General features: G+C 40.5%; 1 protein-coding gene and 1 long non-coding RNA gene across 4 annotated transcripts in view; both read left to right on the top strand.

The window, feature by feature from the left end:
* The window catches only part of vdra (vitamin D receptor a), a 77,763-nt gene that overhangs the window by 14,694 nt on the left and 43,081 nt on the right, over positions 1–19,988 (top strand). The window contains exon 1 of one of the 3 annotated variants that reach the window (XM_082145940.1): positions 15,913–16,591. The exons of the other annotated variants lie outside the window; for them this stretch is intronic. Within the exon in view, the coding sequence (XP_082002066.1) occupies positions 16,513–16,591 (79 nt within the window). The 5' untranslated portion in view covers positions 15,913–16,512. Of the gene's footprint in view, positions 1–15,912; positions 16,592–19,988 lie in introns of those variants that run through there. 3 annotated transcript variants of the gene reach the window in all.
* On the top strand, positions 2,369–4,793 carry LOC309480136. Its single transcript, XR_014199551.1, has 2 exons — positions 2,369–3,083; positions 3,146–4,793. It is a non-coding gene; the product is annotated as an uncharacterized lncRNA (long non-coding RNA).

Genomic DNA, 19,988 nt, shown 5'->3' with positions numbered 1-19,988 from the left:
AGTCCGCTCAGCTCGTAGAAGCCTTCAGTTTACTGCCTGTTGCTATGGTTACTCACAGCTGATGTAGCCAGCGCATTTATTTATTCATTTCGAACGGTAAACAGTCAGTTTCACCAGAACTCCTTTACTAGGTGTCCTCTATCACTTTTTAATGGACACCCTGCAGCCAATCAGAATCGAGTATTCAACCAGACCATGGTATAATGAGCCTATAGTAAATCAGGAGGTAAAATAAACCCTGCGTACGAGTCGACCATCTCTACATCTGTGCTTGTAGCTGAAAGTGCTGCAATTCTATTGAAATGTAATTTAAAATTCTATTTGTAAATGCTAAAATGCTCAGATATTTAGTCGACTAAAACAGGACAAGTTTGATTAAATATGATGATAACTAAAAAGTGCATTTGACATGGTGTGAATTGTGTCCTATCTCAGAGTCTATGAGAAAAACATCTTTTATATGTGTGAATCAGCAGTGAATTAGATTGTTTCCTGTTTTCCACAACATGTGTGTCGAGAGCTCTCTGTCCTGTGCTGTTCTCGGAGTTCTAGGGGCCGCTGTGACCCGTGTGTTTAGCGATGAGTGTACCGGATTCTTGTGGCCTGAAGTGGAGCGTCTGCAGTCGTAATTACGGAGACGGGACGTTCTGTTCGCTCCAGCGCTGAAGTCTGTCTCACACACGCGCTCCAGAAGAGTCTCCACATCTAACCCTTCAGTCTGTGACCCTGGACGAAGAAATGACCCATGTGACTGGTTTTGTGGTCCTGGGTCAAAGGTTTGGACAGTGAAAAGGTCAAAGGTCAGGGAATCTAGCAGTCCCAGTGTGATGTGGTTCAGGTTGGCGTGGGATAAAAAGTGGGCGTGGTTCCATAAGCGTTGATGATGTCATGTGTGAACGTGCGCGGAGGACTCGCTGGTGAAGTGTGTGTGCTGGTGCTCATGGTGACGCCGCTCACTGAAGCGTGAACTCTCTCTCTCCTCCTGCTTTTCCTCTTCTCCTCTTCTCCTCCTCCGCTGCATTCAGTGCTAAAAACATCAATTAGTGTTGAGGGGAAATGGGTTGCCATGACGACGGAAGTTTGCGTTTGCCATGACGATGGAAGTTTGCGTCTGCGAGGACAGTGAAGGCCGTCCTTCATGCATTTTCATTGCTATCTGTGGACAGATGGTTATATCTATTTTTTAATTTGCATACATTTATTTGCTCTGATAATTCAAATGTATTCATATACTTATTTTGTAGTTTGTTTATTTAGTTGCACATGAAAAAATATCACACACACACACTCTCTTACACACTCACACTCACACAAGTTTGCCTGTGGGGTGAAATAAGGTCCTGCATCCAAGCCGGAACACGAGAGCCGATCCGTCAGGAATTCTGTCTGTCCTATAAATATTACTGTGTGTGTGTGTGTGTGTGTGTGAAAGTGTGTGTGTGAGAGTGTGTGTGTCTGAAAGCACACATCAGCTGGAGGGTGTTCCTCCGTCATTCCTGCTGGATAATGTTGATGTTTGCTGATTAAACTCCCGGTGTTCCCGGCCGGATCGCTCCTGTTCTGCGCTCGTGTGCGGAGGGAAGATGTTCTCTCTGATACGAATGAGCTTCTGTTTCCAGGACGAGCGTCCGTGGGGATTACTCACGATCCGGGAGTTTTAACGAGAGCCGTTTTCCACACTTCAGCCGATCCGCTGCACAGGGTTTCCTCTCCAACATTCCCGTGCCATGTGGACTTTTCCATGAGCTCCTACTCACAATAATAAATCTTCATCATCATATTATCATCATCATCTCTGGAGTAAAACGCTCAGTATGTGTGAGTATGATGTTGTGCTCGGGAATTCCCTCATGTTTGGGTTGATCTTTTATGTTCTATCCGCATGTTTTACTGTGGGATTCATCCGGATAAAAGTGAAACGTGGCTTATAGTGCGATTACCAGATCTCAGAGGCTGCAGTTTAATTAAATATTTGTAACAATTGAATAATTTAGTTTCAGACTCATTTACACACAGATGTACGCGTGTGTACGCGTGTTTGTGTGTGTGTATATATATATATATATATATATATATATATATATATATATATATATATATATATATATATATTACTAACAATAAATATTATAATAATACAATTAAAACAATAATGTAAATAATATAATATTATATATAAAATCAAAACAATATTATTATTATTATAAGTATTTATTATTATTATTATTATTATTATAGTCAAATTGATATATAAACACACAACTTTTGGTCAAATTGTTCATCCCTACAAACAATCACAGCAACCTTGGAGGTTTTTAATTATTTAGAATGAATTACCCCCCCCCCCCCCCTCCCCTCCCCCCCCCCCCCCTCTGCAATGCTTGATTGATAGGTGAGGAGGCGGAGCTTCACTGTGATATTTTGAGAAGGTTTAAATGCACTGCGCTTAAAATATCTGCTTAAAATGACGTGCAAAGTGAAGTTTAGCTCTCCGAGACCTCGATCAGGATGAAGCGAGTGGGATCAGGAAAATAAACTCTGCTGAATTCTGCTGATTTTCCCAACTCCTTTAGCAGATTTCTGTTCTGATTTTGATTAAAACCTGATGTTTTTTTTCTCGTTAAACGAGATTTCTTATCGTATGTGATGTTGCATCTTGATTTAAGGCTGTTTGTGCTGTCGCATTTGCTGAAGACTCGAGTCTGGTTATCTGGTGGTTTCTGTGTGATCTCGCTGGCGTGTGTACCGGCAGCAGGCAGTGTGTGTGTGTTTACACGCGCTCTACACACACACTTTCTCTGCCAGCTTCTGCTGGGAGTTTTGACTGTTTGCCGATAAGATCTGAGACGGGTTTGTGGTGAGATGTTTAGTGTTATGATTAGACTGCAGTTATTGCTGCAGTCTAATCCAGTTTGACTTGTAAAAATGAACAATGACAGTAAATTCACAAGTTTAAACTTGCGTTTACAGTTATACTTATCTGTTATTTTTTTAATAAAGTCTTTGTCCATTTATTGAAAATAATTATAGGAATAAGACTGCAAAACTGTTTTGTTTCAGGGGTTGGGTTACTGTGTGTGTGTGTGATGGGTAGGTTTAGGGGTTGGGTTACAGTGTGTGTGTGTGTGTGTGTGTGTTTGTGTAGGGTTAGTGTAAGGGAACAGAATATGCAGTTTGCGCAGTATAAAAACAATTACGTCTATGAAAAGTCCCCTTAAACATGGAAACCCAAGGCGTGTGTGTGTGTGTGTGTGTGTGAGAGAGAGAGAGTTGTTTACAGCTCAAACGAGACTGAATCCTTTTCCTTCCAGCTGGTGTCAGAGTTGGACTGAAGGGTCGTGGTGCGAATGAATCGTTCCGGTTTTCTCACACCTGTGAGGAGTCGTGCTGGTTCTGGGATAACAGAACCGGAGTGTGTGTGTGTGTGAGAGAGCCCAGCTCAGACTGCTGGTGATAGTAATGAACTAACACTGACGATGAACAGCTGAAACGGATGAGACTGTAGGAGTCCATCTGGAGGAGGGCACATTTCCTTTACTTGATTTCATTGGTAACACTTTACAATAAAGCTCATTAGTTAATGCATTAACACACATGAACTAACCATGAGCAATACATTTGTCACATTGTTTATTAATCTTTGTTAATGTTAGCTAATAAAAATACAGCTGTTTGTTGTTTGTTCATGTTAGTTCACAGTGCATTCACTAATGTTAACTAGATTTTAATGAAGTATTAGTGTTAGCTCATGCTAACTACTGTAATTAACTAATGAACTGTAAAGTGTTTTTTTGTTGTAAATAAAAAACGTTTTCAGAGCTTGGCCCGTTTATATTCATAAGCTCCTCCACACCAGATGTGAAGTTCAGTAATTTTATCCCGTTGTGGCATTTTGGGCTCTCCGGCGCGTCAGACGTCTGAATAACTCTTATTATAACATTCTCAGTTTTGTTAACTCAAAAGCTGGGCTTCGTGGGTGTCCCGGTGTCCTCCGGGAACTGGAATGTTATATTAAGGAAATTAGGCTTATTCTCCACACGTGCCGAACATGTACAAACCCGTCGCACCAGCAGCTGATCCTCTTGATTCCTCGGGGGAACATCACGGTTAATGATCTGGCAATCATGTGACCCAACAAACGGTTTTTATGGTGTTTTCACACCTGTGTCGTTTTTTGAGTATTTAGGCCGTTTTCACACCTGTCTTGTTTGGGCCGTTTTTTCTCGGATCCTGGGGCTTGATGTATAAACGTCATGGCCTGATGTACACTATATTCCCAAAAGTTTTGGGACACCTGCCTTTACATGCACACGAACGTTAATGACATCCCATTCTTAATCCGTAGGTTTTGATGTGGAGTTGGCAGCTATAACAGCTTCAGCTCTTCTGGGAAGGCTTTCCACAAGGTTTAGGAGTGTGTTTATGGGAATTTTTGACCATTCCTCTTGAAGCGCATCTGTGAGGTCAGACACTGATGTATGTTAGACGAGAAGGCCTGGCTCCCAGTCTCCGCTTAATTCATCCCAATGGAGTTTTATCGGGTTGAGGTCAGGACGCAGGCCAGTCCAGTTCCTCCACACCAAACTCCAGGGCTCTCAAGTTTTATCAAAAGTTTGGAGTGAGATCTATTAGGGGAGGAGCCACCCAAATATTTGCAGTTGCGGCCCATCGGCTCCTCGGCCCCACCAAATCGCTTAAATTTTTGCTAGTAGTTCAATTTTGCCTATTGTTCATAATTGACCAGCACAAATGGAAATTATAACAATTGGTAAATCTGATATATATATATATATATATATATATATATATATATATATATATATATATATATATATATTTATCAAAAAAAAAACTGAACAGCAGTATCGCACATACTCAGTCACAAGTTTTGTGTGTGTGTGTGTACTTGTACAACTATCTTTGTGAGGACCAGTTTGAGTTTTAGACCATTGGAGGGAGGACAAAGAGAGTCAAGTGAGGACATTTTGGCCGGTCCTCACTTTCTGAGAGCCTTTAAAGGCCTGTTTGAGGGTCAAGACTTGGTTTTAGGGATAAGGTTATAATGAGGTTAAGGTGTTTTGTGTTTTAAGTGTTTGTTGCACATGTTGATGCCTTGATGCCAGGGGTTTAGGGTCACATGTTGATGCCAGGGGTTTAGGGTCACATGTTGATGCCAGGGGTTTAGGGTCACATGTTGATGCCAGGGGTTTAGGGTCACATGTTGATGCCAGCGGTTTAGGGTCACATGTTGATGCCAGGGGTTTAGGGTCACATGTTGATGCCAGGGGTTTAGGGTCACATGTTGATGCCAGGGGTTTAGGGTCACATGTTGATGCCAGGGGTTTAGGGTCACATGTTGATGCCAGGGGTAGGGGGCTCCCACTTAAAGCACTGCGGCTCAAGGCCAGCCATTTTCACAGTCATGATGGATGATAGCGTTCCATCCAGAGCCAGACTGTTCCTAGTTTTGGTCAAACCCAACATGGAGAACACTCTCTCTGCATCTGCATGCGAGTGGGGAAGAATTTAAACCATTTTGGCATTCGTAGAAAGCCTTCCAAATCTGCTCAAACCGGTCACCTTTAAAGGGGTCATCGGATGCCCGTTTTCTACAAGTTGGTGTGATTCTTTAGGTTGTTCAAGTAAAGTTTGTAACCTACTTTGGTTAAAATTCCTCAATGGTTGTGTAAAACAACACCCTTTTTACCTCCTCAAAAACTGCTCTGTTCACAGCGACCCGTTTCGGTGCATGTCTCTTTAAATGTTAATGAGCAACTGCTCCCCCCTCCCCGCCACCCCCCCTTCCGTGGGGCGTGTCGACACAAGACACGTAAAGTGATGCCTTGGCGGACAGTATACAAATGGCTGAGGGCGGAAATATGCTAATACTGGAAATATGCTAATAAGGGGAAAATGCTAATACGGGAAAGTCCGTCAGTGCTCGTGGGCGGAGCTTGAGCAATATTACATCCAAACGCTTGATTATTAAGAGTGTTTAGGCTTTTTGAGGATTAACAAAAAGTGAATGGATTTTCTTCATTGTGTGGTGGTTTTCGACACACTGCAAAGACACATTTATATGCAAACACCATATAAAAGTGAATTTTGCATCCGACGACCCCTTTAAAAGCAGTTGGAGAGTTTTTGACTGCATCAAAAATAATTTGGCACGAATTTGGCTATATTCCTCAACATCAGCTCTCACTGTCTTTGGTCACAGGCAAGAGATTTTGTCCAGGAATCATAAAAAGGGGTTCCTACCGCAAACCGCAGTCATCAGATCATGCTCTACCATCTTCCACTCCGTGTGTGCGCGTGTTGCCTAGTAACGAACGTGCTTGCAGAGGGAACACGTAATTTACCCGGAAACAACTAATTCGAATTTCTGATTAGCTGGTAGGTGGCATTTAAAACTGTATAACAGCAGCTATGAACTCGGCAGAGAACTTCTCTCCGTTTGCCTACACCTCGCCCATTAATTGTATAGCGGGACGAGCTATCCCTTACTCCTCAGTGTGAGAAATACAAGGGGTGGCGTGTGAGCGTGTGAACCGGTTGAAATGCGTGTGTCTCACGGTGAATGCGTCAGACTTGAGAGCCCTGAAACTCACTCATCCATGTCTTTATGGACCTTGCTTTGTGCACGTCATGTTGGAACAGGAACATCCCCAAACTGTTCCCACAAAGTTAAGAGCATGAAATTGTCCAAAATGTCTTGGTATGCATAAGCATTAAGAGTTCCATTCACTGGAACTAAAGCCCGGGACACACCAAACCGACGCCAAAGAGCTAGCGCTGATGAAAGCCGACTGTTGTCGCCTCGCGTCGGGGAAAAGCTGCACTCGAACACACAGAGAACTAATGCCGACTGTCAGCTAGCATTCGCGTTCTGCGCCTGCGTGTAAATGAGACAACTGTCTATTTCTGCAGATATATTCGTCTATAATCGTCATTCAGAAAGGGAAATCGACACTGCAGATCCACACACCATAAACAAAGCAGTGCGTGCTTACCGTTTTGAATATCAATCCTGCTAAACACTTTATTTATTCCACTCTGCTCGTGTTAATATTTAAAATATTCGCTAAGGAACACTCAGGTAAGATGACGTAACATTAGAACAGCGTCTATCTGTACCATTTTGACTTCTTTGCTCGCTGTTTAGCTATTATTCTCGTGCACTGACTCGTTCACTAAGCTGAACAACCAATCAGAAGTCCCTCTCTTACCGACGGCCCGACGCCGATTCAACATGTCGAATTGGCCGAAAAAAAGCAGATTGTGCGGAACACACTGAGAAAACATAGTCGGCAGACGCACAAAAACTACCCGATGGCCGACCGTCGGCTTGGTGTGTCCCGGGCTTAAGGAGCCAAACCCAACCCCTGGAAAACAACCGACACCACAACCCCCCCTCCACCAAACAACCCCACACCGTAATCCCCCTCCACCAAACAACTCCACACCGTAACCCCCCTCCACCAAACAACCCCACACCGTAATCCCCCCTCCACCAAACAACCCCACACTGTAATCCCCCCTCCACCAAACAACCCCACACCGTAATCCCCCCTCCACCAAACAACCCCTTACCGTAATCACCCTCCACCAAACAACTCCACACCGTAACCCCTCCTCCACCAAACAACCCCACACCGTAATCCCCCTCCACCAAACAACCCCACACCGTAATCCCCCTCCACCACACACCGTAATCCCCCTCCACCAAACAACCCCACACCGTAATCCCCCTCCACCAAACAACCCCACACCGTAATCCCCCCTCCACCAAACAACCCCTTACCGTAATCCCCCTCCACCAAACAACCCCACACCGTAACCCCCCTCCACCAAACAACCCCACACTGTAACCCCCCTCCACCAAACCCCACACCGTAACCCCCCCTCCACCAAACAACCCCACACCGTAATCCCCCCTCCACCAAACAACCCCACACCGTAATCCCCCCTCCACCAAACAACCCCACACCGTAATCCCCCCTCCACCAAACAACCCCACAACGTAATCCCCCTCCACCAAACAACCCCACACCGTAATCCCCCCTCCACCAAACAACCCCTTACCGTAATCCCCCTCCACCAAAAAAAACCACACCGTAATCCCCCTCCACCAAACAACCCCACACCGTAACCCACCTCCACCAAACAACCCCACACCGTAACCCCCCCTCCACCAAACAACCCCACAACATAATCCCCCCTCCACCAAACTTTACACTTGGCACAATGCAGTCAGGCAAGTACCGTTCTCCTGGCAACTGCCAAACCCAGAGTCGTCCATCAAATTGCCAGACAGAGAAGCGTGATTCGTCACTCCAGAGAACACGTCTCCACTGCTCTAGAGTCCAGTGCCGGCGGGCTTTACACACACTGCATCCCACGCTTTACACACACTGCATCCCACGCTTTACACACACTGCATCCCACGCTTTACACACACTGCATCCCACGCTTTACACACACTGCATCCCACGCTTTACACACACTGCATCCCACGCTTTACACACACTGATTCCCACGCTTTACACACACTGCATCCCACGCTTTGCATTGCACTTGGTGATGTAAGGCTTGCAGCTGCTTGGCCATGGAAACCCATCTCATTGCCTTGTCCAAATACACACACTTGCGGTCTTTGCACTTGACCACTTGTCTACTTGCATGACGCATTTCCTGTATTTGGCCCAAGTGTACAAGTAGGCGTAAAGACTACAAGTGTGTGTATAACTTTTTGATTACTCGATGGGACACACTTATAGTCTTGCAAAAAAGGCAAGTGTTTACAGAGCTTTTATTTATTATATTTTCAGTACTTTGCATTTCTACACAGCTATTGACCAATCAAAATCAAGGTTTGGAACTAACTGTTTTATAAATGGACTTGTTGCACAGGTGGCAACCTATCCCGGTCCCACGCTTGAGTTCACTGAGCTCCTGAGAGCGACCCGTTCTTTCACAGATGTTTGTAGAAGCGTCTGCATGCCTAGTGCTTGATGTTATACACATGTGGCCATGGAAGTGATTGGAACCCCTGAACTCAATGATTTTGAGGGGTGTCCCAATGCTTTTGGCAATATTGTGTATTACTTCTACCACTAAAGACTGCTTTATAAATAATCTTCCTGATCAGTGTCTATTCCTCGGCATACCAGATCGCTTAGCCGAACTGGATGTTGCAACAGAAATGATTGACTCTCTATTTTACAGCACTTTAGACACGGTTGCTCCTTTGCACTTAAAGAGGATTAAGGAAACTAGTCTGATGCTATGGAAGTGAGTGGAACCCCTGAATTCAATTATTTGGAGGGGTGTCCCAATACCTTTGTCAATATAGTGTATATGTGCGTGGATATGCACATTTCAATTATCTTTTTGTGCGTACTTAGTTTTCCATGCACACAGGGCTCCAGACTGCAATCATTTTGCAACCTTTTTTGCTGCCGGTACGACAATTTTGTTAAAGCTAATTTTCCTACATCTTTAAAGTCTAAAACACCTTTGTGGCAAACAAATACTTTTATATAAAAAAAAACATGAAATTACCACTATAACCAGTAGATGGCGGCAGAGGAGCTGTTAATGACTTACTAGCCATTTCAACTGCCCAATTTATGGAGAAAAGTAGGAAGTCACAAATTCTCATGGAAAAACTAAAACTTTTCTTCAAAGTGCGACTGACTTTTACAGAAATCACGTTGTGTTAGAGGTCGCGCTGGTGCCACCACCATATTGCCCTACTGTTAAGAGCTGCCTTTTATGTTGCATATGAAAAATGGCAAACGAAACAAAACCGTGCTAATCGTTTGAGCTGCGCAGCGCGAGGTTTACTCGCTGGTCGATCTCGATCACACGACACAGCGCTGGGAGATCCAGTGAGAAACCGCTTGAATTCTCCGCAGAATTTAACGACATCGCAGTGAGAAGCATGCAAATTCAGTGCAGAATTCTCAGTTTATAAACCACATCAAACCAAACAGTGCTGACGTGGACACCAGGAAAGAAACGAGTTATAGAAGGCTTTTCAATCCACATATCACCAGCATTCACCATGGATTTAATGTAGAAACGTTAACTGTAACCATGGTATTGTGGCAGAAATGGGCAAATGTTTTTTACATTATTCATCTCAGGGTTTGTACAACCTTTTAAGAGTGAATTTCAAGCGCTTTTTTCCCAAAGGCTTTTAAGTGCTTCAAAGTACTTGTTTCAGCACTTCAGAGCTCTAAATATTATCCAGTTTTAATGTTATTTTTAATGTCGTTAGCCTCATAGCATAAAAGTACTTTTTTGGCCAAATTGTGATAGGCAATTATGCTATGAGGCTAATGATGTGATGATTTGTAAAACTAAAAGTTTAAAGATGTAGGAAAATGTAAAAGTTTGTGGCAAACAAACACTTTTATTAAAGTATAACAAGTAGATGGCGGCAGAGGAACAGTTAATGACGTATCAGCCTTTTGAACGCCTCAATTTATGAAAAAAATTTGAAAGTCTCATGAAAAACAAACGTTTCTTCAAATTGTGACTGAATTTTAAAGAAAGCAAGTAAAGCTCCTTTTATAATCACTGAAGCTGTCGGTCACTTTAGTATAATATAGAAGAACAATGGTACATTTAATAAGAGTAGAATATAAAAATTTCCCTTGATAAGTTTTTGCACATTATTGTTGCAAATAAAAGTTAATTTTATCTGCATCTCAATTCAAGTTCTGTGTTTTACTATCAAATTTCCAATAAACAAACATGTAATATTATTAGTAACTGCACGCACCAATTAATAACCTTTTCGAATCATGTTCATGAGTTTATTTTTATTTTTTCACATAGCAAGTGCATAACCTTTACAAAGTTTCGTATCATTCAGATGAAGTAAATGCTAATATATATATATATATATATATATATATATATATATTTAAAAAGTAAATATTTTTCAGTCAAAAATGAACGAAGAGCACCAGAGGGTTCATTTGAAATTGGCAACTTTACTTTTTATTTAATTCAGTTTTGTTTCTGGTCACAAGAAATTTGTCATAGTCTCAGTGTTCATAGACCACAATGCCAGCTTTATTACAAACTAGATTAGTAACTAAACTAGAGCAGAGGTCAATATTTGTATTTGGTTGTCTTGTGCTTTTTATTTTTTTTATTTATTAAAATTTTTTTAAAAAAATTTTTTTTATTAAGTTGTCAAATACAGAAAAGAGACAAATAACTGTTCTAATAGGAGTACAAAATAATAATAATAAAAAACACTTACTTACTATAACTCCTAACTTAATTTCAACTTCACTTAGATTTTAGCATCTAAGTATTTTTCAATAAAGTTATTACATTTTAAAATATAATATAAAATATAAAATGATATTTTCAGTATTCACAGACACACTGCGGTGTTCCCCCAACACTGCAGATTAAAAAAAAAGACGTGACATTTTTAGTTTTCATTGGTTTTTAATGTGTGTTTGTGACATCTGTGACCACGGTTCATCATGTTCATCACTAACAACCAGATCATGTCACGCTGCACTTTACACTGAAATAGATTTATTACAATTATATACTCTTATTTTCTTTAATAATAATAATTACTATTATGTAATAATAATAATATTATTGTGGCTGTTAATATTATATTATTATTATTATGTATTATTAGTGTTTTATACGTATATTGATATATAATCACAAGATTTTTGCTAAAATTTTGTTTTTATTTATTTCAAGTTGTAAATCACATTTGCGATTTTAATTATAATTTTTTTATTCCCCACATTTTTGCAGCCCTATTTGCTTTAGATTTATTTTTATCCAATACAATGACATTTTCAAGTGTCTTTTAATTAGAGCCCGACCGATATGGGATTTTTAAGGCCGATACCGATACAAATATTTGGTGATTTAAAAATCCGATATTCCGATATATCGGCCGATATATATATATATATATATATATATATATATATATATATATATATATATATATATATTATATATATATATATATATATATATATATATATATATATATATTTTATTTTTTTTATCCAGAAACGCGTAACAAAACATGAACAGATTTCCCTAACATATGTTATTTCACAATTTCATAATGTAGAGTCCTCAGCCTTACTAAAATAATATGATAATGCAGTTTAAAAATAAACTTGTTTTTTTTATTGTCACAACAGAACAGAAAATATTAAAGTTCTGATAAATATAATGTATATTAAAAATACAAACTTAAGATATGAAACTTAAAGTCCTTTGAACAAAAAAAATCAACTATTATTATTAATATTGACAGTAATCATTTTTAAAAATCAATGATGATGATATTATTATTATCATCATCATTTGTATTATTATTAAACAAGACAAAGGTCACTCCTTGTGTGTGTGTGTACCTTTAAATGCAATGTAAGTCGCTTTTGATAAAAGCGTCTGCCAAATGTCAATGTTATAAGCTACCTTATAATTATGTAAAATAATGTCAACTTGCTTATCCCTTTACCTGCACTCTTTTAATTCTATCCATCTATTCCATCAAGCTACAACAAACCATTTTCAATCATCATTTGCTGCCTGCCTTCTAAAATCTACTACTTAGTGATGCACTAAATACATTATGTGACTCGTTAATGCTGCGGCTAAACGAAGTCAGCAACGCACACTTGGATTTCACACACGTGTAAAAGTAAAGCTAACTTTTATGCACAGGCTGTGTTTGATACTTTTTCTCTATGTCTAAATGTTCACTCCTCGCGTGCCTAACTTACATTTTACAATGCAGAGACTGGAACTACAGATATGCTAGTTATAAATACAGTAATCATTACTTTATTTAGGCAGAATAAGTTCGTTGTGATAGCCGCGTTCGGGCCAGAAGCTCCACAGCGCTTCACTAAAACACACCCGTAACACGCCTCTCTCTGGAACAACGTCACACTAACCCATCATTTCACCAACAAATGGAAGTTTTATCAGAAAACTAATCAGAAATCACTGGAAACCGCGTTGAAAACAAACATGATAAAAGCGGCCGTTTGCTGGCATTTTTGTTGTTTACTTGAATATTTAAAACCCAAGCATCGATGTTTTACCACAGGTTTACAATAAAAAGTGATACATTGATCATAATGAATTAATTAATGTCAAAATTGCACATTAGTCACTCAGAAATAAATTACCGTTAGGTCTATTTCACAAAAGAAAGAGGAGGTAGAGGACACACTTACTACTTCAGTCGCGTCTGTTTCTGTTTATTTGGTCGGCTAACGTTAGTTACAGGACATATTTGTATCACATTTAGAAAGAATGATCATTTCTACAAATATATGCCACCAAAAATACGACCTGAGGAGCTTTAGCACTCTCTCGACTGCCATACAGATATTTTCCGTCAGAGAAACAGAGGAAGCTCCCGAAAAAAAGTTGCTTTATTTTATCATGATAGTCCGGTATAAAGAGACGAGACGTAGGCTACTGACAGATAAAATAAAAACATGACTGTGATAGCCTTTATGATTGGTCTGATTTCTTCAAGCGTTCACTATGTTTTTACACTATGCGTATCTTCAAGCGTTTACTATGTTTACTATGGTAATGGTTAGCGCGCATAGTCTTTTGCATCACAAACACAAGGCATTCAAACATGAACGCGAGTTAAATTATTTTAAAAGTCTTTAATGCTGACAGAATCATCCGGCGCTGCCGTCTCCCGACTCAGGTGAACTCTGGACTCTGTTCGTAACCACTCCTCTAGCCCGAGCGATCTTCCTTGTATAGTGCCCTCTGGTGGACAAACTATGCAGCGCCAACACTCATAACATGGTTGAAGGGTGTTTCGTCCGCTTTTATTTTATTTTTTAAATATTCATTTATCGGCCATTATAAATGCCGATACCGATAGTTTGGAAAATGCCTAATATCGGCCTATAATATCGGCCCGCCGATATATCGGTCGGGCTCTACTTTTAATGTGATCTTATTTCATATAGTCTTGTTTTTTATTAATTGTATTGAAAATACAGGTAGTTCTGAATTTTGTTTAATATTTTGTTTGTTTCAAAACATATCTTGTTTTGTTTTATTGCATTTTAGATGCAATCTTTTTTTTCTTCTATTATCTTTTTAATCCTAGCAAACTGTTTTGGATGCATCTCTGCATGTTTGTGGTTTGATCAGGTCAGATCATTAATCTCTGCGTACGTCATGTGGTGTATTCGCCATATCTATTGTTGTATCAGTGAGTTAATAACGTGTTGTTCTTGTGCTATTTTTGTTTGTGTGGCTTGTGGATGTTGTTCTTGTACAATGCGTTCCTCACCTGGGTTAAATCTGTGCGCTGGCGTATCTCTGTGAGATTGCATGAGGTTAAAGTCTCGACCGCACACACACACACACACACACACACACACACACACACACACACACGCGTGTGTGGTTTATTTGATTTGTGCTTTGGGCATTTGGCGAGTCGATAACGCTCATCTGTTGTTGTCTTGTAATCTCTTACATCAGGGTGTGTGTGTGTGTGTGTGTGTGTGTGTGTGTGTGTGTGTGTGTGTGTGTGTGTGTGTGTGTGTGTGTTTTGTGTGTGTGTTTAGTGCTTGTGCTGAAGTGTGTATGAGTGTATTTGACCGGTTCACTGTTTCACATCTAAAGCTGGAATGTCTTATACGTGCATATTGCTTTTTCTGCACTGCCGTTCAAAAGTTTGGGATCGGTACGATTTTTAATGTTTTTAAAAGAGTCTCTTCTGCTCACCAAAGCTGTGTTTATGTGATTAAAAATACCAAAAAAATGTAATATTGTAAAAATATTATTGCAATTTAAAATAACGGTTTTCTATGTGAATATATAGTAAAGTGTAATTTATTCCTGTGATCAAAGCTGTATTTTCAGCATCATTACTCCAGTCTTCAGTGTCACATGATCCTTCACAAATCATTCTAATATGATGATTTGATGCTCAAGAAACATTTATGATTATTATCAGTGTTAACAACAGTTTTTTACATTTTATTTCAGGATTCTTTGAGGCAGACTCTTTTAAAAACATAAAAATGTTTACAGATTCCAAACTTTTGACTGGTAGTGTATATCAACAATAAATATGCTATTCTGGGATGTTCTCCCTCTCAGGCCACGCCTCTCCACGACAAGCCCCTCCCCTCATGCACAAGCCCCTCCCCTTTCCTGTTACATCATCACACTAGAAAACTGCTCTTATGATTTGAGTTAAAACCCAAACTCAGATTCTCTGATGCATTTTGAGAATGTCAGAATTGTATTGTTTCCCTCCGGTCTGTGTCTGCGAGCGCTTGCACAAGCACTGAGCTTTTCTACAAGTTTACTTTTTGGAGAATTATGGCTTTTATTGCTGAAGTGTGGAATGTTTACGCACATTCCTGGCCGGTTGTTTGGAGACGGTCCAGTCGCAGCTTTTCTTAGATTGTCACACAGGAAATAATCCATTGCAAGGATGCGTTTAAACGGGTTTGATCATTGCATCACCGTCAGATTTGCAAACTCGAGTCACTTTATCATCCTGGGCACCAATCGATACGCTTGTCTTCAGGTGTGTGTGTGTGTGTGTGTGTGTGTGTGTGTGTGTGTGTGTGTGTGTCGAGTGCATATCCTCATTTTAAATCAACACTTCATGCAATGCATCTTTTTGTGAGTTGAAAAGCCTCTTTTGTAATTATTTATAGTGCTTTTAAATCACCTCAATTGTGTAAATATTGCTGTTAAAGGTATATTTATTATATATATATATATATATTATGATTATTATCAATGTTGAAAACAGTTGTGTACAAATTAATTTCAGGATTATTTGACGAATAGAAAGAAAAAAAGAAAAAAAAGAAAATAATTTTTACGAATAGTAATTCATTAATTTAAACAAATGAATAATTTAATGCAGAAACGATGAGCTCATTGAAGTAATGAATACTTGTTTAACACATGATTATGACATTTAGAAACATGTAGCATTGGTGGATGTAGATTGAGAGATTGCGTCATCAGAAGTGTGTCGAGAACTTGTCCTAGGGCCGTTTTAGGTTTAAATGACCACAATGCAATGCATCTTTTTGTGTGTTGAAAGCCTCTTTTGTAGTTATTTATAGTCATATGCTTATAAATCACCTCAATTGTGCTGCATATGATATGCAAATATTGCTGTTAAAGGTATATATGTGTATGTACACATTCCAGCTTACAGTTTACCAGCTTATAGTGTAATTGTTTGTAAAGCGTGAGATTGATTATTGCTCTGAATAGAAGGATTGCATATCACTCGTTGTACTCCTTTCGTATAATGACAAATAAAGATTCTGATCCTGAGAGCGACGTACTCTGTGTGTGTGTGTGAGTGTGTGTGTTCTCCCTAAACGGGCCCCTGTTCCTCTGAAAGCTCCCGCCCCGCTCTGGCCTTTTCTTCTGCGAGCGAGCGCTCAAAACAAGGTCTAAAGTTCACCGTCTCTGATGTGCAGATCTGGGTCAAGTCTAGCATTTGGAGAGCGTTTTCCCCGGAGCGTTTTCTTCCCTCCATGGCCTGCGATTGGTAAGTTGTTCTGCATGTGGGGGAAAAAATGCTGCGTGTGTCGAGGGAGTCTGCGTTTCAGGCGCGCTCCCTCCGGATCGGATCTGGGATCAGTTTGGGCTTGATACGGGGAAGTTCAGCGCTGGGGCTCGAACACCAGAACCGTTCTCCTTCTCGTTCTGCTTTCACTGATACACCCAAACATCTCACGTTTCCAGAAGGATCCGCGTCGTTCCTGATTTAAAAACACTGACAAAAGTGTGTTTTCCATAATACTACTTAATACTGCACACCGGAATACCAGCACAGTATCAGTCCGAACGTTTGACATAATGTGCAGTGTGTGTTGTATACACCGTTTCACTGGAAATTTTTGGAGTATTTTGATAGAAGTTTGGAGTATTTAAGATTTTTTTCAATGTTTTTAAGTCTCTTATTTTCACCAAGGCTGATGTATTTGGTAAAAAAAAATACAGTAAACATACTGAAATATTATTCCAATGTAAATCATCTGTTTTCTATGTGAATATATAGTAAAGTGTAATTTATTCCTGTGATCAAAGCTGAATTTTCAGCATCATTACTCCAGTCTTCAGTGTCACATGATCCTTCACAAATCACTCTAATATGATGATTTGATGCTCAAGAAACATTTATGATTATTATCAATGTTGAAAACCGGATTCTTTGATGGATATAAAGTTATAAAGAACAGCATTTATTTGAAATAGAATCTTTTGCAACATTATGAACGTCTTTGCTGTATCTTTCGATCAGTTTAATGCGTCCTAGCTGAATATATTCGGAGTATAAGTGAAAGATTTAGTTTGGACGTTTAGTTTTGTGGCCTGTCTGAACACAGCCTGTGTTTTAACAGCCGCTCATGGTTTCTGAATGGATGGTTTGTGTCTAAATCCATTTCATGTTCGGCGTGACTCATCTTCAGATCTTTACATTCTTTACCTTTATTTATATAGCGCTTTTTACAGTACATAATGTCTCAAAGCAGCTTTACAGAGATAACAGGACAATAATGCAACACAGTGTGTTTCCAGAAGAAAGTAGTGTCAGTCCAGCTTTAAGTAAGTTCAGTGATGGTTCATTTTTGTTGTAAAAACGTTATTCATTTAGTTCATTTTTATCTTCTCTGGAGAGAACCATCGTCCAGCTCAGTCCAGTTCTCATATAATGGTGTCAATGCTGGCAGATCAATAATATTGTTGAATATTAAATGTCCCCAATTGAGGCGAAGAAGTTCAGAAGTTTCATTCTGTGTTTATGCGCCTCAAGACATCAGCCAATCAGCAGAGAGCAGCTCATTTGCATAAAACAGCCTTACATTTTTGAGTGTCACCGAGAGTAAAACTGAATTCGGACAAGAAACATTGACCAACATTCTGAATTATGCAAGCCTTCAAACATCAGTGTTTTGTAATATTCTGCGTCTCATTCTTTGGATGATATATTTGTGTTTTATGAAGCGTTGTTTACTGCTGAGCTTTCTTTTTCCCCTCACTCTTGGAAGAAGCTTTTGTTTTGCACAGACCACATTGTTAGAAATAACTGGTTGAAACTGGTTACTCCACTCCTGATCGAACTCAGAACATTCAGTGTCAGGAAAGTGAAATGTGGTTCATTCTTGATGAACAGAATATCATAAATGTAAACTGTGTATATATAACGGGGAAGTGAAACTTGGGTTGAAACAAAATATATATATATATATATATATATATTCCTCCTTCTCACTGCACTAAATGACTATTTTTGTACAATTTATAGGGGTGGTGTTAAACTGTCAAGAAAAATTGTCATAATGACAAAAAATAGTAAAGTAGTGATGTTGATATATTGTTTGAACCCAAGTTTCACTTCCCTGTTATATATACACAGTTTACATTTATGAATCGCTTACATTTACATAAAAGAAACATCATTTTGTTTGAAATTTTGATGTAAACTCTTAATAATTGTGATTCATAATGGCTAACTAATCTGGTTCCTATAATAGTCTTATGTAAATTTAATTATATTTATTTTAAAAAATTACCTCAGTTGTGCTGCATATGATATGCAAATATTGCTGTTAAAGGTATATATGTGTATGTATGTGTAAATATATATACATTCCAGCTTACAGTTTACCAGCTTATAGTGTAAACAGCACAAATGTTCTTTTTTAATTTTGCCTTTAAATACTTGGTCTGCATTTGCTGTAGCAGTTGCAGCGCTTCAGAAACCCTTCTCCTTCCCCAGCTCCACCTGCATAGATCTGCTACGGGTAGTTCATGTGTGCTATATTGTACAGAAGCAGTATGTCTTACTTGCTCTGCAACAGCAATTACCAGCAGAAATGGCGACAGTGCCGGCAGCGGCAGAAATAGCGATGGCAGAAATAGCAGCGGCGGTTGCAGAAATAGCAGTGGCGGCAGAAATATCGGCGGCGGTTGCAGAAATAGCGGCGGCAGAAATAGCAGTGGCGGCAGAAATAGCAGTGGCGGCAGAAATATCGGCGGTGGTTGCAGAAATATCGGCGGCGGTTGCAGAAATATCGGCGGCGGTTGCAGAAATAGCGGCGGCAGAAATAGTGGCGGCAGAAATAGCGGCGGTTGCAGAAATAGCGGCGGCAGAAATAGCGGCAGCGGTGGCAGAAATAGCAGCGGCGGTTGCAGAAATAGCAGCGGCAGAAATAGCGGCAGCGGTGGCAGAAATAGCAGCGGCGGTTGCAGAAATAGCAGCGGCAGAAATAGCGGCGGCGGCAGAAATATCGGCAGCGGCGGCAGAAATAGCGGTGGCAGAAATAGCGGTGGCAGAAATATCGGCAGCGGCGGCAGAAATAGCGGCGGCAGAAATAGCGGTGGCAGAAATATCGGCAGCGGCGGCAGAAATAGCGGCGGCAGAAATAGCGGTGGCAGAAATAGCGGCGGCAGAAATAGCGGCAGCGGCGGCAGAAATAGCGGCAGCGGCGGCAGAAATAGCGGCAGAAATAGCGGCGGCAGAAATAGCGGCGGCGGCAGAAATATCGGCGGCGGCAGAAATAGTGGCAGAAATATCGGCAGCGGCGGCAGAAATAGCGGCGGCAGAAATAGCGGTGGCAGAAATAGCGGTGGCAGAAATAGCGGTGGCAGAAATAGCGGCAGCGGTGGCAGAAATAGCAGCGGCGGTTGCAGAAATAGCGGCGGCGGCAGAAATAGCGGCGGCGGCAGAAATATCGGCAGCGGCGGCAGAAATAGCGGCGGCGGCAGAAATAGCGGCGGCAGAAATAGCGGTGGCAGAAATAGCGGCGGCGGTGGCAGAAATAGCAGCGGCGGTTGCAGAAATAGCAGCGGCAGAAATAGCGGCGGCGGCAGAAATATCGGCAGCGGCGGCAGAAATAGCGGCGGCGGCAGAAATAGCGGCAGCGGTGGCAGAAATAGCA

Source organism: Leuciscus leuciscus, assembly GCF_965113295.1.
Source record: "Leuciscus leuciscus genome assembly, chromosome: 18".
Lineage (NCBI taxonomy): Eukaryota > Metazoa > Chordata > Actinopteri > Cypriniformes > Leuciscidae > Leuciscus > Leuciscus leuciscus.
Note: the sequence above shows the minus strand (reverse complement) of the source record. Positions and strands in the feature narration are given on the sequence as shown.